This window comes from Otolemur garnettii, unplaced genomic scaffold, assembly GCF_000181295.1.
Source record: "Otolemur garnettii isolate 467f Iridium unplaced genomic scaffold, OtoGar3 scaffold00016, whole genome shotgun sequence".
In the NCBI taxonomy this organism is placed as follows: domain Eukaryota; kingdom Metazoa; phylum Chordata; class Mammalia; order Primates; family Galagidae; genus Otolemur; species Otolemur garnettii.
This window is the reverse complement of record NW_003852411.1, coordinates 22055546-22071705: the sequence shown is the minus strand read 5'-3', so window position 1 is coordinate 22071705 and position 16160 is coordinate 22055546. Positions and strand designations below refer to the sequence as shown.

The 16160-nt window shown below is 35.6% G+C and overlaps 1 protein-coding gene across 1 annotated transcript in view; it reads left to right on the top strand.

Moving 5' to 3' along the window:
* The window catches only part of GORAB (golgin, RAB6 interacting), a 19663-nt gene extending 3859 nt beyond the window's left edge, over nucleotides 1-15804 (top strand). The window contains exons 2-5 of the mRNA XM_012802620.2: nucleotides 3699-4056; nucleotides 6275-6376; nucleotides 8426-8566; nucleotides 15266-15804. Of these exons, the coding sequence (XP_012658074.1) occupies nucleotides 3699-4056; nucleotides 6275-6376; nucleotides 8426-8566; nucleotides 15266-15710 (1046 nt within the window). The 3' untranslated portion in view covers nucleotides 15711-15804. The remainder of the gene's footprint in view (nucleotides 1-3698; nucleotides 4057-6274; nucleotides 6377-8425; nucleotides 8567-15265) is intronic.
* Nucleotides 15805-16160: the final 356 nt, after the last annotated feature.

Genomic DNA, 16160 nt, shown 5'->3' with positions numbered 1-16160 from the left:
TGGGGGCAACTGGATCTGACACAGAGAACCCTGCCTATGTGGGGAGGTAATACGGAGACCTGTGGGCTCCTGATCTCACTGGGGCATCCGATTCCCAAACCAGAACTGATCTACATGCTAGAAAATGAGCAAGATCATTATGTGAAGAGAGGCTTCTCCTAAAGTTCCTGTCTAGGTGCACCTCTTGGATCCATATTTTTTCTGTCATCGCTGATCTTTCATCTGGGATCATTTTCCATCATTCTCAAATGTAATTTCCTTAACTGAGATTTTCATTTTATGCAGGTTAATTTCACATTAAATTTTTCATTGTTGGCCTGAAAAAAGAAAGGATTTTCATTTTTAATATGGCATGAAGTATGGCTCCAGTTTTACCTTTTCCATATAAATAACCATTTCCCCAGGTGGATTTATTAAATAATCCTTCCTTTGGCTGTTGATTTTAAATTCTACTTTATACTAATGCTTCATGTATGTGTGAGTCAGTTTCTTTGTTCTAGACCATTGGTCGTTTTGTCTGTTCCCTTCAACAAGACTGCACTGTCGTCAAACTTCATGTTACTTTTTTATTTCTAGTAGTCTAGTTCCCTTGTTGTTGTTCTTTAGAAGTTTCCTTGCTTTCTCTTTTCATATAACATTTTTACTAATTTTACTAAACTTCATGGGAAACACAGCAGGAGTTTTGATTGTAATTGCACTCACTGCTTAGATCAGTTATATTTTCACGTTATTAACACTACCACTAACATGGCATATTTCTTCATTTATTTAGGTCTTCTTTAATGTCTTTTAATACATTTTGGAGTTTTCCCTGTAGAGGTCTTGAACATCTTTTTGTTAGATTCATTGCTGGATATGTGATAATTTCTGTTATTGATTTATCTTTTCTTTAATGATGTTTTCTAATTGTTTGCTGCTGATAAATTAAAAAAATACAAATAAGCCCAAAGAAAAGTCAACAAAAGACATGAATATTTTATAGAGAAAGACATTTGAAGAGATGCTTGCATCACCACCAAAGAGCAGAGAGTTGCAGATGAAGAGCTCAGTGAGATACCATGTTATGCCCATTTGACTGACAAAATTAAAATATTTATCACTTACTGAAGTGAAAGTATATTCATGGGATCCTATACATTGCTAGAGGGGATACGCTTTGAATAGCAGTTTGACATTAATCCTTAAGTTATACTTTATGCCCATCGGTTCTTAGATAATATCCAGGGAAAATCCTTGCACATGTAAAAGACAAGATGTAACAGTGAGATTCACTGATACTAACAAAAACCCAAAACTAACCTAAATGTCCAGCAGTGAAAGAAGATCAGTCGACTGGTTTATTCTCACGGTGGAAAGTTACACAACAAAACGAATAACTGCAGTACCAATAGTTAAGTAAAGAAAAAAAAGATTATGTACAGCATGAAGTCCTTTTTATAAAGTTAAAAAAAATAGGTATTTTTAGAAATATTTATATTTGCAATATGACTTAGGGAAGGAAGGGAATGATCAGCACATGATTCAAATGATAGATTTTCTTGTGTGTGGAGGGCGTAGGGCTTAAGTAACAGGTACAGCATAGAGATCACAAACCAGTAGACCAGGGGTTCTCAAAGTGCGGGTCGCGACCGACAGGAACTGTATTAAAGGGCTACAGCATTAGAAGGTTGAGAACCACTGCAGTGAACCATTGGCTTAATTTAACCCAAAAATGTATTTGGCTTCATCTTTTCTGTGTCTGTCTGTTTGTCTCTCTTTCTCATTACCTAATCTTTAAATTTCTTTTTAAGTTAATAATAGTAATAATCATTAGTACTGTTTGCTAAACCAGCATGTGCTTATTGCCCTTGTTTGGGATGGGCCATGTACCTTGGCCATTGGATTGTGAGCAGAAGTATTATGTCGCTGCAGAGTGAGTCCTGAGCTCTCTCTTCTCCTGGGTCATGGTTGCTGGCATTGCTAACTGGTGACTCTCCAGTCAGCTTAGAGCCCTGAGAGATTAATCAGCAGAGCCCCCCTGCTGACCTATAGTCACTACATGGCATTAATGAGAAATAAACCTTCGTGGTTTAAAACTGCTAGATTTCCCACTATAGCGTAATCTAGGTTTCCTGAATGGTACAGTTCCCTACATTTAAAAACATAAGACATTTTACATAAAAGTCTGAATTTTAATTGTGAAAAATCAAAATGTTTGGCTATTCTGATGTAAAATGTTTAATTTAGAGAGGACCGTGAATTGTCCCCTTTACAGTAAACTTATGCTCCACAGTGTGCCATAGTCTCCTTAGTGTTTGCAGTACCCAATACACAGTATGGAAAACAGTATGTTTTGTTTTTAAGTGTCCTGATTTGTTGATCATTTTGGAATGAAAAAATCGGTATTTTCTGTCTCATAGGTGGTAGGTTCTATAAATATGCCAGAAAAAATTATAGAAGCTAATGGAACTGTATTTCAGAGGACATTAATTATTCAGCTAATGAGTTCATCAGGGAGGTAACCCGGCCCAGTGACATGTTCTGATGGTGTGAGTTAAAGATCAGTAGCCAAGAAAAAGTTCCAGTTGCAAGATACAGGGAGAAACTTGGTGTTTCTGGCTACAATCAACAATGGCAATTGCCTTTGATAGTACTTTGGTCTTTTAAAAAATATTTTCTGTTTATATCTCATTCAATTCTTAGAACAACTCAATGTGTTGAGTACAGCATGTAATTTTCAAACAGTTGGAAAAGATGATGAAGCTAAGATACTGAATAATTATTTGACTTGCTCAAGGTCACTGAGCTGGACAGAAGCAAAGCTGGGACTGTGTCCAGAGCTCTTAACTATACTTTAGGAAGTTTAAATAATAAGCATATGTTGTTTCAGAGGTCAATATGTAGAATTTAAAAGTTCTCTTTGTATTGTTCATTTACAAGGACTCATCATAACTTCATTTCCCAGGCATTTTTTAGATTTAATATGAATGTGAGTCAGATCCTCCAGTTGTCTGCCCTCCAGCTGTTGCTCTGTCTTGGGCAATCCAAAAAGTAATAGAAGTAGTACGATTTCATTTATTCTTTTAAAAGTTGTTTTTCTTCCAGTTTTATCTTCCACTATATTTTATTCAGGCTACTATTAAATAAGTTTGTATGCATTGATTAGAGCCTGCCTATACTTTGAGAAATACAACGTTGGATTGTTTTATCAGATGAAAGAAAATGGTTTAGGTAAGAGATAAGAGATTTCACTTAATTATATATCTGTGATAGCATCTAAAAATTACCAAAACAGCTGTTAAATTTAAGAGAGGGGAATCCCATTTGATAATTCAGCCAGCATTTTGTTTCAGGGGAGCAGACAGAACCATAAATCCAATTTAAGACATACTAGGGAATTCAATCATTTCCCTAATTTGGTCCAAATTAGTTGATTCTTTCAAATCAAGTTGACAAAGAGGTTGGTTTGCATCTTAAGGCCTAACTCACGGAGAATAGTATTTTCCTTAACAATAAACTAAGAGCCAGGGCCGCTTTTCTTAAATATTAACAGTATGATGTGACAACTATTGAAACCATAGAAAGATGGCTTTCAAGATAGAGGATGAGGCGGGGGAACCTCTAGAATTATCAGAGTTTCTTGTTAATGTTTTGTTTGCTTAGAGAAATTCTAATTATTGTTCACACAAAGGAATTGTATTCCATTTTCCTTTCTATAGATCCGTTTGAATCACAGCGGCGTCTCCCAGTGAAGAAAAGTCGACAACAACTTCTGCGAGAAAAAGCCCTTCTAGAGCAAAGCCGAAAACTTGGGCTTCAAGATGGATCAACTTCAGGACCTCCAGAGCAGTTGCTTTCTGCACCAGAACAGAGACTTCACACTCGAAAAGCACATTTTTCTTCCCCTACTCCTCCTAATCCTCTTACCCTCACCTTTCCCATTGGTCATGGAGGATCACAGGGTATTGAAAGTCAAGCAGGGGAATCAGGACTCGAGAATTCCCATGATGTTCCCCAAAATGTTGAGATTCCATCTCCAAAGCCAGACTGCAAATTGGAAAAAAAGAAAATGGAATTGTTAGTAAGTCTATATATCCATGAGACTTTTCATTTTACCCCTTTTTCCCTCTGGTCTTTAAGGAAGTACTACATAGTTTGTTTTAGCATTTTCTCTGTTTTATATTCAAGCATAGAAACATGATGAATAAACTATTGATAAATAACTACCACCTAAATATATTATAAGCCAGGCATTGGTAGACACTTTATATGTTTTATGCCACTTAGTCTTCATAACAGGGTTACAATGCACATTTATTATTTTAACTCTGTAGATGACGTATCAGGGACTCAGAAAAGATACCATCTTCCTAAAGCTAAAAAACAGTTACTAAGTAGTAGAGTTGTTACTACATCTAAGTCAGTCTGGATACAAAAGCTGTGCCCTTCACAGTCACCAGAATCAGTTCCTATTTGCATAGTACTTACTCTCCCCCAAATTGACCCTAGTTTTTAACTTCCAAGCTGCATCTCCACTGGTCAAAAAAAAGGGTTCTTGTGAAGAGATATGAAAGGATGGTCAACAGAGATTATAGGAAATTGAGGGGAATACTTATATAATTCACTTGCATCATTAGATTTCTTTTTATTCTTTCTTTTTGTATTAATAACTACCTACATAATTTAGCCACACTTTTCTGGAAAGTGCCATTCTATGATTTGTGAATTCTTAAAAGATTTTTTATTTGGTAGCTCATATATATATATATTTTTGTTGTTGTTGTTGTTGTTGTTTCTTCCTGATTTATCACTCATGGGGAGAAAGAATGGCATTCATTTCTGTTTTCCCTTTTCTGAGTCATTTTCAAAGTATTTTACATTTTCCCTATTTACTGATAATCCTCTAATCTCTGCTGATCTAGACAATATACTGTGAGTTCAAAATGTTTCCTGCCAACCTTAGAGGTTTTCAACTAGGAAATCATTTTGACAAGAGATATAAAACCATATGAATTATGAAACCAATATTAGACAAGTGCACACATTTAAATATCTTTAAGTGTAAGTTACCAGCAAAGGCCTCAGGCAAGTGGAGTAAATGAGTTTAAATTGAGCTGGACAATTTAGATTGGTTGTCTTTAGGAAAATTACTTATTTAGGTGCTTGGAAGAATTTTCATAGGAGACATAATCTGAGAAATCATTCATGTAAAAGAGAAATTCTGAGCTTGTCAAAAGGGGAAGGGAGAGTTATGTCATAGAGAGTGCCCAGAGATGATGTCTTACTTCTCTGGGAGAGGAAAGGGATAAGCCAGACAACAGTAAAGTGGTAGGGAAGGACTGGAAGCCTAACAGTTTCACTCATACCCCAGGATACCACCAAGACCTATGTGAGAGAAAGGCCTCAATCAAAGAAATTGAAGAAATTCCAGGTGTCAGTGTTGGCGATTGATCATTTGGGTGAGAATGCAGGGTGAGCTGGAACTGAGAGGCCTGTTGAAGAGATGCCTGCAATAGCAAAAATGAGAAATGAGCACTCTGACCTTGAAGGCAGAAGCTGTAGGTAGGGAGAAGGAAAGACAATTTTGAAAGTGGTTACTAGGTTTGGGGATAGAGACTTGGGGTATAATGGCTGTAAGAAATAGTTGTGCCATCACCTTGTTTAATTTGAGTTGACATCAAATTCATGACTTCATTGCAAATTTTAGTCTCTCGCTTTCAGAATTGGACAGACAATACAGGATTTTAGATCTTCGAAGTTTTTCTTTAGCCCAGCATTCCAGTCTTAGCTCATAGAGTTTTGTTTTGTTATCTAAGAGTTGGAAAAAGGGGAGCAAATTGGAAGAAAATGTATGAAATAAACACTGGTTATTGTCTGAAGGATGAAGTGGTAGAGACTTTCATTATAGTACTAAAATGTATAAATAACATGACATCAACTACAAACCAATTTATTTTGGTCTCTATTTTGCATATAATACATAATTAGCTTACATGAATTTCTCTGTACTGCTAAAAAAAATGCCATAGCACTCTGGCTCCCACTTTGTGGGTTCCTAGATTATGTACATATAATGAATTTCAAGGGTCCAATTTATATAAGCCTCTTTACTTCAGATCATAGTCTGTTCCTATTAGAACAAAATAATGAACTGCACATGGGTTTCTTAAGAGGACTTTTGAAAGAAAATATACATAAATCTTCTTGATTAAATTTTATACTTAGGGAACTGAGACTGGTAAGGTGTGGGATAGGGTAGCAGTCTCTTTCATAAACTCATTTTTATGCTCCCCAGGCAAGAAAAATCTCGTTGGGAAGTCCTCCAACAAGAGCAACGGCTAATGGAAGAGAAAAATAAACGTAAGAAAGCTCTTTTGGCTAAAGCTATTGCAGAAAGGTGAGGCACCTGAACCAGGAGAGGTTGTGTTGTAACCACAATCAGTTCTGTGATATTTTATATTTATTTTCCCACATCTGTTCTAATATACTGATGTTTTCTCTGCAACCATAACTTCTGAGGCTGGCAAACAAATTGTGCTTTGTAAGTGATACTGAAATTCCAGTTTTAAATTATTAAGGAGAACTTTTTAAGCATAGAGCATGTTTACTGTAGAAGTACAGTTGCAATTAAAACTGAAGGACCAACGAAAGTACTGTCAGTTTTAAGCACATACACATTCATAAGGGAAGCAGTTAATAGCTCTCAGTATGTGTGAATTAGCAACAATGCGGGTTTTAATTTGACATGGGGAGCCCTTAATCACCTGACATGTAGATAAATAAGGTTATTCCACGTAAGTGACCTATATCCTTACAGATCTTAATTGTGTTTCCTATGGGCATTTTCAAAATAATTTACCCTACCTCCGCTCATAGAAGATACATGATATAATTTGACTTTTATTGATGACTTGGGGTCCCTATTATGAGTACTACGTGAGATTCAGTTTTTCCTTTGTCTCCTAGTGTCTGTCAGCCATCCCTTCCCATTTACTGCATTGTACCAGGGCCCAAGAGGAGCATTCCCATTGGAGCCACTCTTCCCATCCCCCAACACTCCTTCTGCCCACTTCATTTGTAGTTCCTGTCCAATCTCCTGTGCCCTTGGGAAACTAAGCATTGGCAAGAAGGCCGTAGTTAGAGATAGCCAGAACTAAATGTAAGCACGTATTCAGTGACATTTTCTTCTTTGACCTCCAGAAAAGTCTGACAAAACTGTTATTGCTTGAAGCTGGAGTATGTGTAGAGGGAGGGAAAGAGTTAGGGGGAAGGTAGGTGGGTGTAAGAGTAATTCAGAATATTGTCTGCCAGAGTGATATGTATATTTGAAATTTTTTTCTGCTATGAGTAGTGCGCCCTTTTAAAAAATCTCACAAGTAATTATTAAAAAATAAAATGTTAGTCTTTAGTTTGGAAGAGGTGGGGGGGTTGTTTATTAGGGGTTTTACAAAAAGCTTTATAGGTTCAGCATTCCTCTAAGTGCTTTTGCTTTAAGACAGAGTACTGATCTAACAGAAATGGAAGGAAATGCAGCATGTTTGAATTATTAATAAAAGGAGAGTGAAGGACTTGAAGGAAAAGACTCATACTGGGAAGTGAACCTGTCTAGGTAGAAAGGGAAGGGTATTGCGTAATGGAGTAGAAATCAGGAGAGTGTAACTTGCAATATAGTGATTTTATGTGGAGGGTTTTCCTCTCCCTTGAGAATGTGTGTAAAATTTTGAAATGAGTGAGATCATGATTAAAGGTTTGCTTTTATATTTGCTTGTTCTGTTTCTTAAGTATGTATTGTCTTTGAGGGGTGGTGAGAGGAGTGAAAGATGATGAGGGGTTGGATGTGCTTTTTAACATGGAAAGAAAAGAGTGTTTTGGTTTTGAGCCACACAAGATTTTTGAGGATCTGTAGTTCTGCCTGAAGAACAAGAATCAAAGTGATAAAAGTTTGGGGACGTGAGTCCTAAATAAGTTAAAACCAAATAGATGTTTCAGACATACAAAGAAATGTTTAATTCAGGCATCTCTTCTTGATGTCGGGTAAGTATCAGGCAAATGAAAATGGGTTTAGCAAGAAGAATTTCGGAGTAGAAATTTGGAAAGCTGTGTTGGATTTCCAGTGTAAAGGGAATGCAGATAGATTCTTTTAGTGTTTGTTCTCCTGACTGAATGAGTATCGATCTACAAATAGACTGTTAATATTGGGAATTTTTAAAAATCTTTTTACCCTGTGAACATAATGTGTTACAATAGAAAATTTTGAAAAATAAAGAAAAAAGTTCAAATGTTGCTAGCATTTATTTTATTTGAATTTTTCTCATTTTTTCTACTTTATAAAAATTCATAAATTATAATCATATACATTAGTATATTGCCTTTTCACTTTTATTATATATGGATACATGTTTTTAAAATGTTTTTATTTTTCCTACTCATATTACTAATGTTCTAGATCCAAAAGAACGCAGGCAGAGACCATAAAACTAAAGCGGATCCAGAAGGAGTTACAGGCTTTAGATGACATGGTGTCGGCTGACATTGGAATCCTCAGGAACCGGATCGATCAGGCCAGCCTGGACTATTCATATGCCCGGTGAGTTGGGGAAATTGAACTATGAACACGGAGTCCAATTTAATGCTCATTGCTTGTTGCTCACTGGTCCAGGAGCTTTTATGTAAATACAACATATTTAATATATATAAATACAACCCCACGAGGTGCTATATTTATTCCTCTTTTGTGCTCAGTCATCTTCTTATCTTCAAAGTCTTTCCTTAACTTTTCCCTGCCAGTTATCTTGGTTCACATGCCCATTAGATTAGTTCTTGCATTATTTATTTACATTTTAGTCTCTCCTGGTAAATAATCAGCTATTTAATGTTTGAAACTCTTTCTAGGATCTTTCACTCTAGCAAAGTAAAATGTCTGATGACTTACCCCCAAATTCTGTTATTCTAGGACCAAGTCTGTGTTATTTCCATTAAAATGTTTGATTATGTAATGGTCCTTATGCGATTGAAACCTAGTTCTCATTTCAGTTTTATCAGAGTAAGAGGATCTTCTTGTTGTTTTAAAGCTTATGAATATTTTAAAGAAAGCACTCTGTCTTGGAAACTTGAAAGTTTTTCTCTTACTTTTTTCTTTTCCATTATACTCTGTACAAAATGGTTTGATATCATGTTTGTTTGGTTTCAAACACTGGCATTTTTTTAAAGAGAAAAAAATCATCATGGAGTATTTTTAAAATGAACTAACACATGTAAAGAATTACATGGACTTTGCAGACAGATAAAAGGGCAAAAAATTATGTCCAATTTTAGGGTTTTCAGTCCTTTCAACATTGCTTTAATCATCCTGGTTTGTCTTTTTTCACAAGGGAATGCTGTGTTAATGACTCAGTTTTGCATCTTTCTCTGTAACACTAGAAATCAATCAGAATGCCTCATTAGTCCAGGGTAAACCACAACATCAGAATGTTTATATAACAATTTAATAAAGCGGAAATGCCTGATTGTGGTTTTTAATTCACTGTTTAGTGTTTAAGAAAGAGGTTTGTGGTTGTCCTTGTGAGTTTTGTAATTGTTGTTTGACCGTGTGCTGTTAGACTTAATGGGTTGTCTTTACTAATTAACTGCCTAAATTAATGCCATCCGCAGCTGATAACTGGAGGTTCCAGATTTCCTTTAATGAGGTCACTAAGGCTATAAGTAAGATTCTATTAAGATTAAACTAAGCCTTGATTTTATTCTCTGCAACATAAGTTTGCCAGAGGAACATTTTTATGCCTTTGTAGCCTTTTGTATGAATAATTCATATTATGAGGTACATTACTGGGTACTGCAACAGAAAAGTAATCTAATTACATTTTAATTCTGTCCTAGTGGAGGCTGGAGAAGGATGCCATTTTATATTGAACATTATATAAGAAAGGCATAGTTTGAAAGTGGGATTACTAGCTAAAGGAGAACACATCCTGTAACACATAAATATGCTTAATAAAAGTTTAATGATTTTTTTACAACTTTAATAAGCTAAAGATGACAGGTTTTCATGACAGTTGAATATACAGAAGGTACCGATAAAATTATACACATTTTAAGAAAGGGAAAAAAAACTATTAGAATTGTAATACAATAAATACCAATAACATAAGATGAATACATGTCACATTGAGCTCGTCTTGTAGTTGCAGAAGTCAAACATGACTCGAGTATTACAAATGTAACACAGTTTTTTCCTTGCTTAAAATGTGTATACATTTTTTTGGCACCCTCTGTAGATTTTGCGTGAGGCTATTTTTAAAAACCTAAGCTCTTTAGTTAAGGCCACAGATAATTAGGACTTGAACCAGAGTTATGTCTTATTCATGTATAAGATAAGGATAACATTTTCTAATTTTGCGGTTGGTAATATAAAATCATTGTTCAGATTTCCACTAGAAGATAATCCCAAGGCAGTAAGTTTCTGCAGGAGGTTTCCTTGATTTTTCCTTTTTTAATAAAAATAATACCTTAGTTCTATAGTGCTTGGTACAGTGCTAGTCCGAAAAAGGTTCTTGGATAGCAGATAGGCCAGAATTTGCTTTAAAATTGGCTTTTGTAGAGCTGTGTAGGATAGACACCACTAGGGAGACTGGCTCTTTGAGTCAGCCAGTTTGAGAGAGTTGCTACTGCTACTGTTCACAGCTCTGATTGTAATGTTGCCATATGTTGTGCAGACCAGCTTATAAAACTGAACGTGGCTGCATGTACAACATTTTTTTGAATCACTATTTACCGTCTGAGTTTAATAGATGCCCTCATGCATACACACACACAAAAACACGAAAATATTTTTAACCATTTTGTGAATAATTTACAGAAATAAGAATAAAAGGGATTGCAAAAAGCAACTTTACTTAAAATTTTTAAGCATAGTAAACCAACCTCTTTATATCAAGTAATGTTTGATTCAGAAACATAATTAGCTGAGAGAATAGAGTTACATTCTTTTAGCAACACAGGATGAACCTGATATTTGTAAAATATTGAGTGATTAAGTTCTTCCTGGTGAAATGATTAACTCTGAGAATATCATATTTCCTTTTTATCCTTAGAAATATATTTTTTACTCATTGATTCTTGAATGGGAAAATTCACCTAGGATGTATTTTTATGAAGACTCTTAGTCTGAGGTTTTACTTAACCTGAGTTTCACTACTAAACTCTAGAGTGTGACTCTGCATTTGTATTAGTTTCCTAGTACTGCTATACCAAATAACGCCAAACTGGGTGGATTAAAATGAAAGTAATTTCTTCTCATTTCTGGAGGCCAGGCATCCAAAATCAAAGTGTCAGCAGTGTTGTGCTTCCCTCAGAGACTCTAGGGATCCAGTCCTTGCCTCTTCCAACATCTGGTGTCTGTAGTTACTCATCAGGTTGTGGCTGTACTGTTCCAGTCTGTACTCCATAGTCACATTGCTTCCTCTTCTCTCTCAAAACTTCCTCTGCCTCACTGCTAAAAAGATACATGTGTTTGCATTTAGGGCCCAAGTGGATAATCTGGAGTAAATGCCTCTCAAAATCCTTACCTTCATCACATCTTCTGCCACATAAGTTAATTTCCACTCTTTTGTCATATGAAGTGATACACACAGGTTTCAGGGACCAGGAAGGGAGGTTGGTTTTTTTAAACCTACCACAGCATTTATCTTTTGATTTGTCTAACAATGGCAAAATGTCTTCCTCTGTTCGTTTTCTCTACTTTGCTAATACCATATGTGAAGAAAATTTACAAATAAATAGTGATTCTCCACTGTGTTCAATGTCAACTAAGAACAAGTTACAAAGATGGGGTTTTCAGTCTCCTTTTATGCCTTCTGGAGGTGATATAACATCTTGGACAACACAGTAATAAAATGTAGCAGTGATAATTTATTTTATTATTGCCTCATTCTTTTAAGTCATTATATTATTTCCTGGGTTATTATTATTTTAATTTTTTAGTGTAAATGTGAATAAATGGTGAGTAATGATGAAATGGCAAGATGTTTCAAAATATAGGAAAAATACTAGTAGTTATAATTCTTTAATGTATCTTAGATTCATAAAAGAGTCCGTCCATTGGACCCATCTAATGATTACAAAATGTAATTCATTTTATTGTTTTTTTAAAAGAAGTACTATTTTCTCTTTCTTATTTGACAAACTTCTAACTTTTTAAGAAAGGTTAAAAATTGTAATATGTTAATTCATTAAAAATAGAACTGCTCAGAAAAGGAACCGAACAACTAAAAATGGATCAGTGGAAACTGGTATTACTGAGGGTTAATGAATATGTTTTTAATAGATACTGAGGTAAAAAAAAATAATTTCAAGGATGCTAAAACCAAGAGACAATTTCTAGAGTCCTTTAAATAACATTCATTAAATCATTCAATGTTTCTTTAAAATAACAAAGCAATCCCATAATTACATTTCCAGTTTACTGTGTCTTACTGTGTTACATATAATGCCCTTACTATTTTATTCCAGAGTATGTTATCCTACTCTGGTTTGGTGTTATCCATCTGGCCTGCAGGCCAGTAGTGTAGTTTGTAAAACTAATTAATATTTTAGATATAAATCAATCTGAAGGAGAATATATATGCATGTTTTTGCCCAAAAGGACTTTAAATAAACAAACAGAATACAAAAATCTTTAGTGATTTATCCAGGGTGAAAAATCAGTGGAAACCTAGGGACCGATTTACAAATGTTAATTTCAGTTCAGTATTCATGAGCCTAGTCTGTAAATCTCTACTAGTTGACTTTGACTAGCTTAGGGAGACCACAAACTTACAGAGAAAGGAGGTTGAGGGGAAAAGGGTGGAGGGGAAGGAACACACCTATGGAGAAAGTTGTCAGAGTTCTTGGCTTGATGTAAGAAAATCTGTAGACAACATATAGCTGTATGTTGTAAAGTGTGTAAGTGTAGGGGACCAGGCATCCAACGGAGATTCTTTAGATTATAATAGTTCCTTTAACATAAAAATAATAAGTTTTTTTATTCTTGTATTTACTAGGTGACAGTAAAAAAAGGAATGAAATAACATAAATGAATATTATGTAAACAAATATTGCTAAGGATAAACATAAGGTCCCTAAATTTTTTATAATCTTAAATTTAGATACGTGTTTACTAATATAGTAACAATACTTTTTGATCTTCTCTGAAGGGGAAGTTATGTTTCTTGAGCACCTACCAGGCACTGGGCTAGACATTTGCCCTATTTATGCTATTTAACCTTAACACTCCTATGAGGTATTATTATCCTCACTCTTCTACAGATAGACCAAGATCAAGACCGAGACTCACCTGAAGTAACTGCCCATAATCACTGTACTGGAGTTTTCAATCAGTGTATGCCTCTTCCTTAACCCTGCATAGGAACTGGGTGTTTGTACTCATAATGCCGACTCTGGGGCACACCTGATTAAAACAAAGATGGGTTATGGACTCCAGTACCTTCAATCCATAGGCTGAACAATGGGTCATGGAGTGGCCTGATACTAAGAGCTCTGTTTAAACTGAGATGAGCCAGGCTGACCTGAGTTCTCCCTCTGAAATTATTGAATTGGATTTGAATTGGATCACTGAGGGATTTAGTGGAGTGAATTTGATATAGAGCACAGCTGGTGGCCATATTGGGATGGATATACTAGGAAAAGTGAAGTGAGAGAAACTATGTGGCTTCTAAGCATTGAAGAGAATAGCCTTTGATTCTGATGACATGCCTATGAAATTGCCTCTTGTGTCCTACAATGGGAAAAATAAAAGTAGTTACACCCCCCTTTTTTAACCTGAGCTAGTTTAACTGGATATCTATTCTTTGCATCTAAAAAAATCCATGACCAAATTAGGTCCACACAGAGGAATGGCAGAGGAAGGTTTTGAACTCTTTAGTCTTTGAAATAAAATAAATAAAATGCAAAGCCTTTTGCCTTTTTTTTTCATTATTATTTCCTTTTAAGACAGAGAATCTTAGATGAAGAGATATACTAGTTTCTTTTTTGCTGTAACTCTTGTTGTACTAGAAACTACTTATTATATTGAGTTGTTATAGGCAGGCATAACAGGCAGGCAGCATGGCCTTCACAACTGTTAGTGGCAATTAAATTGAAAAACTAGCTGGTAATTGGGAATCAACCTTATTCTTGAAAGAGAGAAACCTCTTGTTGCGAAAAGAAAAGCAACAAGTTATAATGTATAGAAAAGGGAAAAGACAGTGAACCAAGATGTAACTTTTCTATTTGTACTGACCCAATACACCAGTAAAATTGCCCTACTTCAAATAGACTGGCATTTCCTAGCATTAGAATTTACGTATGTGTAAAATATATAAAATTTCCTAATAAAAGTGTAACAGTAGTCTGTTGCTGAGTGGAGGGGCATGAGAACAGCTTAACCCAAGGATTCTCAACTGGAAGCAGTTTTATCCCTTTAGGGGACATTTGGGAATATCTGCAGACATTTTTGGTTGTCACAATTTCTGAGTGGCACTGGCAACTAGTAGGTAGAAGCCAGTGGTGTGATGCTGTTTACCATCCTACAACATGCAAGACAGTGTCTTACAACAAAGAATTATAGGGCCCAAATCATCAGTATTGACTGTGTTGAGGAATCCTGTCTATAGCTGTACTGAAATTTTCTATTCTGCTTGATATTTAGTTCTTGCTCTTACCCAGTATCATGTGCTGGATGTGCTGCGTCCCATTTCTTTTCAGCTTCCCACCACTATCCATATCCCTCTCTTCCATCACAATTTTTCTCTTCTAATTTGTTAATTAAGAGATACAGATTTTTCACTTTCTCTGTCTCTTGTTGTTTTACTTCTCATAAATTTAACCAGTCGTGTGCTGGAGCTAGCTTGCAGTGGCTCATGAGAGCAGATTTTGTGTATCTATTCCCAGTTCCGCATTTAATGATATTGCCTTGGTAACTCGAAATTGGCCAAGGTAATAGTATTTTATTTATACCACAGAAACTGGCAAACACTATAAATCAGGGTCGCCCTTTTCCCTGGGAACTAGCACATCCCTGAATTAACCCTCGTAGCCTGCCTTCACTCAGGCACAGCTTTGGAAAGAAGAAATGAGTACAGAAAAATGTCGTTATATGGGAGAAATACAAATAAGCTCAGCAGCCATAACCTACTTTGTAAAGTATTAATATCCATACATTTTTCTCCCAATTTTGGAGTTTACTTATTATCTTTTGAATATCCTCTTCAGTGGAAAACTAAGAGAACAATCTTTCAACCCATCCTTACAGGAAGCGATTTGACAAGGCTGAAACAGAGTACGTTACAGCAAAGCTAGATCTACAGCGCAAGACTGAGATAAAAGAGCAACTCACTGAACACCTTTGTACAATCATACAGCAAAATGAGCTCCGAAAGGCCAAGAAGCTGGAGGAGTTGATGCACCAGTTGGATGTACAAGCTGATGAGGAGGCTTTGGAGCTCGAAGTGGAGGTAGAAAGATTGCTGCACGAACAAGAAGCAGGCACAGGGAAGCAAATAGTTGATTTAGAAAGGCCATTTCAGCCTGCTGGAGAGAGTGTGACGTTAGGATTTGCTAAAGAGAACAAAAAGCATCAAGAACAAGCTGTTTCCCCAACTGTAGACAAACAATGTACAAATTCCAGTAGCATCCCTCATAGTCCTGACGGCCCAAATCAAAATGCTAATGATAATTCATCTGCTCTGGGCACATGAAGTGTAGTGTTCTTTTCAACTATAATGCAGTATTTGGTAAAGAATACTTCTGGCAGTAGATTGTCCCCTGACCTCTGGTAAAAGCCTCTTTAAATCAGTGTTAATTTTGAATCCATGATTAGTTTTCATAGGTTAATACATTTCACCATTCTAAAGTCCCAAATGACAGTAATTGTCTATCTGGGGCATATTTCACCTTGATTTTGTTTCAGTTTTTTCAGTATTCTTTTTATCCTTATTACTAGGTGAAAATAAGTGACTCAATAAGATGGGGGAGAAACCTATATGGTTAGAGTGCTTTTAGACCAGGTAAATAGAGAAAAGTAAAATGAAAAATGATTCTTAGTACCTAATCAAACTCATTTAATTTCATCTGGGAGAAGATAATTGAGAATGGAAGTTTTAGTTTATATAATCAATTAAAGGACACAAAAATTACCATGTGAAAAA